This window comes from Primulina tabacum, chromosome 3 (genome assembly GCF_025594145.1).
Source record: "Primulina tabacum isolate GXHZ01 chromosome 3, ASM2559414v2, whole genome shotgun sequence".
Classification (NCBI taxonomy): domain Eukaryota; kingdom Viridiplantae; phylum Streptophyta; class Magnoliopsida; order Lamiales; family Gesneriaceae; genus Primulina; species Primulina tabacum.
This window is the reverse complement of record NC_134552.1, coordinates 16,737,242-16,744,498: the sequence shown is the minus strand read 5'-3', so window position 1 is coordinate 16,744,498 and position 7,257 is coordinate 16,737,242. Positions and strand designations below refer to the sequence as shown.

General features: G+C 32.1%; 1 protein-coding gene across 2 annotated transcripts; it reads right to left on the bottom strand.

Moving 5' to 3' along the window:
- Nucleotides 1-3,452: 3,452 nt before the first annotated feature.
- LOC142540847 (rac-like GTP-binding protein 3) lies at nucleotides 3,453-7,038 on the bottom strand. 2 transcript variants are annotated; one of them, XM_075647268.1, is made up of 9 exons: nucleotides 6,919-7,038; nucleotides 6,601-6,711; nucleotides 6,033-6,120; nucleotides 5,776-5,885; nucleotides 5,341-5,404; nucleotides 4,656-4,720; nucleotides 4,514-4,579; nucleotides 3,871-3,965; nucleotides 3,453-3,682 (listed from the first exon to the last, which is right to left on the bottom strand). In XM_075647268.1, the coding sequence occupies exons 2-9, from the start codon at nucleotides 6,703-6,705 to the stop codon at nucleotides 3,643-3,645; spliced, it is 633 nt and encodes a 210-aa protein (XP_075503383.1). In that variant the 5' UTR covers nucleotides 6,706-6,711; nucleotides 6,919-7,038; the 3' UTR covers nucleotides 3,453-3,642. The 2 variants fall into 2 exon arrangements, with proteins under 2 accessions (XP_075503383.1, XP_075503385.1); XM_075647270.1 differs by lacking the exon at nucleotides 6,919-7,038 and adding an exon at nucleotides 6,810-6,912.
- Between the last annotated feature and the right edge of the window lie 219 nt (nucleotides 7,039-7,257).

Sequence of the window (7,257 nt, the reverse complement as noted above, 5' to 3'; positions counted from 1 at the left end):
TGGATGCAGCAGTAGTAATGTGTAAGCATTGTTCTTATTTCCTATTATTGTTTCTGTTTTTGCTTGGTTGATACTATAATAATTAAATCATAAAGTAGAAATCCATCCGAAACACAAACTACCAAACCAAAAAATTCCCTACTTGAAAAAAAGAATAAAAATTTGGGTTCGATTTCAATTCAAAACCTAGGAATTCGCCTTGATTAGTGATGTGAATGGGTGCTCTAGCAAACTGTCTAACCATTCAACTTTAGTGATAGTTAATATTTGAAAATAGACTGAAATCGGCCTGAGCCACACAAACCTAAAACTTTGAGACAAACAAATCTAAAAATAAGTGTGACAAATTGGTTTAATGTCACATTCAAAAAAAAAAAATTGTGGGATTTTTTAACAAGAGTCAAGTGAAAAAAACAGGTAATCAAGAAGGAAAACAAATTGGTTTAATTAGTAAATGATGGAATATCCCCTCTAGCTACTACATCAAGTGAGTTAGGGGGCAAATAGAGGAATTTTTCGTGTAACTAGGGTTTTTTCTTTTTCGTTTTCTTTTTCTTTTTCTTTTTCTCAGGTTTTGGTACAGTAGAGAAAATTTATATTATAAATTTGTCACTTTTGGTTTTTTATTCAATATATATGTTTCTTTTGATTTATGTTCAGTATCTTCCAATATTTAGATATTTGGTTTTTTTTTTATCCAATTTGCATCATCAACATTTTTTCCTTGGTAATATGTAAACTTTGAATTGTAAGTGTCGTCACGTCACAATAATATGAAATTTAACACATATCAACTTTTGTTGGAGAGAAGTGAACACTTCTTCCTTCCCATATCCATCAATATTTACTTGGAGGGAGAAACAAGTCTCTATGTTCCACCAAAACAATCCTCAATTTTCTTATAGAAGAGAAGTTGTTTTTGCAAGAATTTCGTTTTCGAGCAGCGTCTGATCTTCATCTAAAAAATTATCCAATAACACAAACTTAAAAAATGAAAATCAATCATGATCCAACAAGTAAAAAAAATCAAATTTTTATTAATTTTTTATTTTCTTTCTTGTAAACTTCAACCACAAAAAATTTTCATTTCAAGTCAAGAATTCTTAGTCATCGATCTAAGATACATTGATGGATTTTCCCTTACGAAAAATCACACCTACCACTCTGAAAATAACAGGTTTCACCAAACAAATTAGTACAAGACTATAAAAACCAAAGCTGAAGAAAGTTGTAAAAGAAAAGACTGAAAAACAAGATGCTCACCCTCCAATTTCGACAGCCATGAAACCTTCGACCTGGATTATCACTTGTCTAAAAAATTCTTGATTGTGCTTTTTTCCACATTTACAGAATAATATTCCTCTTTCAGAAACAGATGATATCTTAATATCGTGTAAAATAAATTTTTTTTCTTTTATAAATTTAAGGATTTGTTAAAAGAAAATTAGAGATTTGTTTCCTATAAATAAAAGCTAATGTCGATGAATATGAGAGGGAAGATGTGGTGTTTATGTTAAATTCCACATTATGTATGATGTGACAAAACTTACAATTCAAAGTTTACGTGTCACCAAGAAAAAATGTCAATTAAGTAACTGTGATAGAAATCGGGTAAACAAATATCAAATGTTTAAATAATGAAAAATATCAGATGTAAATTAAATGTGCCAAAGATTACCGACCAAAAATAAAAAAATGATAAACTTACACTAGACCAAAAATAAAAAATGACAAACATAGGACTAATTTTAAATGATGGAATATCCCCTCTAGCCCAATTTGTACTACATCAAGTGAGTTGTGGCAAATAGAGGATATTTTCATGTAAAGAGTTTCAATGTGTGTGTGTGTCTATTATATATATATAACTTCATTTCGTTTTTCATTTGTGATATGGCACTGTTCATTGCCCATATAATGACAAATACCATTGGTATCGACGAGCTGAGTGGAGCTTGAGTATCATATTACTCGAGCTCGACTAATGCTTGATTGATTATTCAATTTCAAGCTTGAGTTTGACTCGTGAAAATATTGAGTTACATAAGCTCGAGCTCGAAAACTCGCAAAATTACTTGGGTTGAAACAATTAAAATTCGAACTCAAATTGAGTGAATAATCGAGCTACTCAAACTCGGTTAAATCAAACTCGATTCGAGTTTTGACTAATATGCTCGCGAGCTACTCATGAATAATTTAATTAACTTGTAGAACTATTGGTATCTAACATTAAAATCTAAAAAAATTACTAAAATTGTTAAATAAGTTATGTTATTACATCAAAATCAAAATTTAAAGAAGTGAATATCAAAATCAAAATTAAGCTAGATTATAAGATCAGTTTTACAATCTTCTCAACAAATTATGTGTGTTTATTGTTGATGAATTATGGCTTTGATGGATTGCAGATAAAATTTATGTTGGATGTATTCATGTGGGATATTATATCCTCTACCATGTGTTTCATCTAATCCAGCACATTCTTGTGCATACTACTTTTTTTTTTTCTGCCAAAATAATCTTCATACAAGTACCTATTAAAAATAATTACTTTTTTTATATTAAAAAAATTATTAATTGGTAAATACAATTTTAATTGACAGTTCGATAGTAGTTATTGTAGTGGTACTACTACTACTATATTCCTACTAAAAATTAATCTATAATTCAATAATTTCTTTTGCAACTTGAAGAAGAAAAGAGTAATTTTGAAATAAAAATTTAAGTAGGATTTTTTTGTTCAAATATTTAATGGAAATGAATTTTTTAGATTAAAAATTGTCAAGTGGAATTTGAATAATTTTCCTATATTAACATAAGACCATACAAGTATCCACTCATAATTTGAGATATGACGATGACAAAAACTTGTGTGAGACGGTCTCACAGGTCATATTTTATGATATGAATCTCTTATTTGAGTCATCTATGAAAAAATATTATTTTTTATGCTAAGAGTATTACTTTTTATTGTGAATATGCGTAGGGTTGACTCATCTCACAGTAAAGATTCGTGAAACTGTCTACTCTGTGACAATTTATGAACCAAAAAATATTTTTTTTGTAAACCAAAAAACAAATGATTTTTAATGCCTTCTTTTACGTAATTATAAAGAAATGTGTCCAATAAATTTTCACAAAAATCTTATCAGATCATGATCTCACAAATTCATTTAAGAAACATATATTTTATTTAGATCACACATGAAAATATATTATTTTTTATGCCAAAAATATTATTTTTATTGTAAATATATGGAAGTGTTGATACATTTCACGAATAAAGATCCTTGAAATCGTCTAACAAGATACATATTCATAAATTTTATGTTAGAACAATAAATTTTAGATAACACAACGCGATATTAAAATTAGACAAATTCGAGTCAACTTAGATATCAGAAAATAAGAAAAGAATGGGTTATCCAAAAATAAAACTGAGCACATAGGAATAAGGATCATCACCAAATCAAATGCTTAGAATCTTGGTTTAGATCGCCAATTCAAGCCTTTCAAATTTGGTCCCTGTACTATGCTATAAATACTATTTGCACCCAGAATTAGTTTATACACCACCCAGAAGAACATAACTCAAATCAAACTTCATATGTCGTGGTGAATGAAGCCTGCAACTCCGTTGATTCATTCCGAACAAACACATCTTCCACAGAAGAAGGCACTCCTGCAAATGGTATGTGTAAAAGTTCGCGTAAGTCACGTGCGAATGAACAGAATACTCGAAACATGGAATGTATATCTGAATGTCTTGTAATAGTTTGTGTTTAATGGAGTTTTATGACATAAATCAATCATTTTTTTGTATAGTCATGGACAGATGCTGAGTTAGTTGCTAATGGAGCCAATTGTGACCTGCTACATCTTCTACGCGGCCTTTTCTTCTCCCTTTGCTTTTGTGGTGGCTTGATTACAACCTTAATAGCAGCATCGAACACAGCTTTTACATTCTGCATGTTGCATTCAGAAGCCATTACATTGTCTGTTCAGTACAAATACGCATCATTTGAAAATCTCGAGAAATTGCTAGCATGAAAACATAACGTATATGCATGCATGCAATTTGCTCATTTAAGCAGTGATCAGAGGAAATGGTGAATGCACATGAAAAGAACTAGCATACATTTGTCGGGTAGCGCAGTTGCCCCTACTACTTTGTGCAACCACACATAATAAGACTTTCAGACAATTCTGTAATTTAAAATTTTTTATCCTATGTATACAAATATGGAATTAGCAGGCAGACTTGTAAATCAACACACTTCCACATTTCTGCATGTAATGAATCATTTTAAGCCTAGCAAGTATTAATGATCGACCAAGGCCACACTGATGAATGAAAGCAGAGGCTTTCGGCCTAACTACATCAATTTTGGGGATGTAGACATGCCTGAATTCATCAACAGGTACAAGACAAACGGCTAAATTCTTTTCCCAAATTCCACTTATGAACACATTAACTGACTGTTGCAAAATGATATGGTCTGCCACAACGCACCTGCTGAGTTTTAGAGCTGCATTCGATGTAGTACGAGGCACCAATCTGCTTACGAAGCTCTTCCCCCTGATAATGGATACAAAAGATGTAAATAAAATGCGAGAAAAATTAGCATCTGATGATCATGACAACATATATATACCTGTGCAGTAGTAACAGCAACTAATCCAGGATGATTAGCTAAGTAGAGCTTATCTTCACGAAGATCTATTGATTATACAAAAACAGTTGTTACTTTCTGATGCATAACAAACTGAAGCTAAGAAATATAGGTATTTCCTTTTTGTTACCACAGGTTCGTTGAATAAGTAATCATTGTTAATTTTAAAATATGGCTTCAGGAAATTTTGCAACTAAGAACAATGGATGATGAAGTTCTCAATGCAAAATAAAGGAAAATCTTTGATGATGGATGTTTCTTTAAAATTCTAAATTCTAGCATAAAGAACGCCCTTTTCTTTCATAAATTTTGCATATAAGGATAAGAAGAAATTAAGAACGATGATGAACGAAACAACAAAAGAAGATAACAAGAGCCACTTAGAGAAATTGTCGTGAAGATAAAGATTTGTCAACTCCTTAGCAAGATTTTTCCATCGCTTTCATCAGCATAAAGATTAAAAATTTTGACAGCGTTATTTAAACTACAGCTACATTTTCTCCACCTAAATCGAGAATGTGTGTGATATATCCCTATTTTAGCAAAAATATGAACGTATGAAAGATATTACCAGTAAACACAGCATCTACATGATATCAAAGAATGATGAAAGAAGCAGAACGACCACAATTTTAGTGAAAGAAGCCACTAATATAGTGCAACATACCGAGTTTGGTGCCGACTAGTACGACAGGAATTCCAGGAGCGAAATGCTGAAGCTCAGGGATCCACTGCCAACAAAATACCATTGAAGGTCATAAGCATCTACATGCACTCATTGTGACTCGACTCCATGATCTACGTTCTAGACATCCATCTTCTCTAGTCTCTAAAAAATTTGTAGGGCACTCACTGCACCTAAAAGTGAATCCAGAAATTTCTACGACTGGAGCGTGGCGAGATCGATGAGAAGGGGTGCCTAAATTGAATATGGGGTCGAAACATAAATTCTAAAACAAATCATAAAAAATCTATATTTTTTTTCCATTTGAGCGCACCAATCTCCCAATTGCATCCACTTTGTATCCTATTATATAAAGGAATCTACCTAAGACCAAAGGAATTATAAACAACCACATTACTTTAAGACAATAGCTCTCACCTTCTTGACTATGTTCTCATAGCTTGCACGGCTGACTAATGAAAACGCCAACACGAATACATCCGCTCCTCGGTAACTCAATGGCCTCAATCTATTGTAATCTTCTTGACCTACAAACATGATAATCAAGAAACAGAACGCATCAGAATTAATCCTCCACTTAATATAATATTCGGAAATTACAAAGAATCTTGCCAAATAACAATAATTTATTGTGAAGAGAAGCCAACTAGTTTGACTACCAAGCATAAGCTTACCAGCTGTGTCCCAAAGGCCCAAGTTGACTGTAGTTGCTTCAACCACCACATTTGCGCTAAAGTTATCAAACACAGTTGGGATGTAGTCCTAGTTACCATCGAACAAGCAAAAACTTTAAAGACATGCCCGAAAAAAGTTAAAGAAACATTATTGAAAAAATAGCAAAATTTGGTGAGGTTTCTCCATCAGGTGACAAGAAATTTCGAATTTTTACCTAATTTTCCAAGAGACTTGAGATTTCCAAAATATAATAGTCCGAAGTGTAAGCGCAAATTACAAAGTTCAAGAAAGATACCATAAACAAAAACCCAGAAGCATACGAAATCAAGATACCACCTTTAGCCAAAAAAAAAAAAAAAAGAAGCAAGATACAGAGAAAAGCTGCAAGCCCAGAAGCCTTGCAGGCCTTAACAACGCACAAAAAACATAAAGCTAATCATTAGACCCCTTTTCCCCTCAAAATTTCCATCTCTAAACCAGAATAAAAATCCAACAAAACATTTCACAGCACGAAGTTCAGATTTTTTCTCCCCAAAAAACTAAAAAACAAAGAACAAGTAAACTGACAGTTGGGAATTTGTTACTGGTGTAGCAAATAAGCATACAAGTCTTGCCTACAGCACCATCACCCACAGTCACACACTTGATGAATCTTGAAGCATTTGCGGCCATTGTAGTCTGTAGATCACAATAGCACACACAATATTATTGAAGGGTAAAGAAAAACAAACTTCCCAAAAGTAAAAGAGGACTAAAAAACAGTAAAAGATGAAAACTTTGTGAGCCAAGTGTTTGGTTCGGAAATCAGGTTAATTTTTTATGGGCATTAAAGATCGAGAGACGGGAGAGGGAAAGAGACTGGGCATAGCTCACATGATTCCTTACTCATAAAAATTCTTTTTATGGCAGAGTTGTTGGAAAACTTTATGCTTTCGTCTGTGACAATTAAAAGATTTCCCTTTTTCAAGTATTGGATTTAAATTATGGGATTTTGGACAAATTTATCAATTAATGAATTTCAAAGTTTCACGTTCGATACTTGTTAAAAGTTTCATCAAACATTTTACAAATTTTTGATGAAGAAATGTACGAATATCATTTGCTATTTCAATTTTTACTGTTACAAACATTGAATTTCAGATGATAGTTACAAAGCAAAACACTCATGCCCAACGTTACATGGACATCTCCCATTGAATCCGAAATGAAAGTCAGCTATTTATA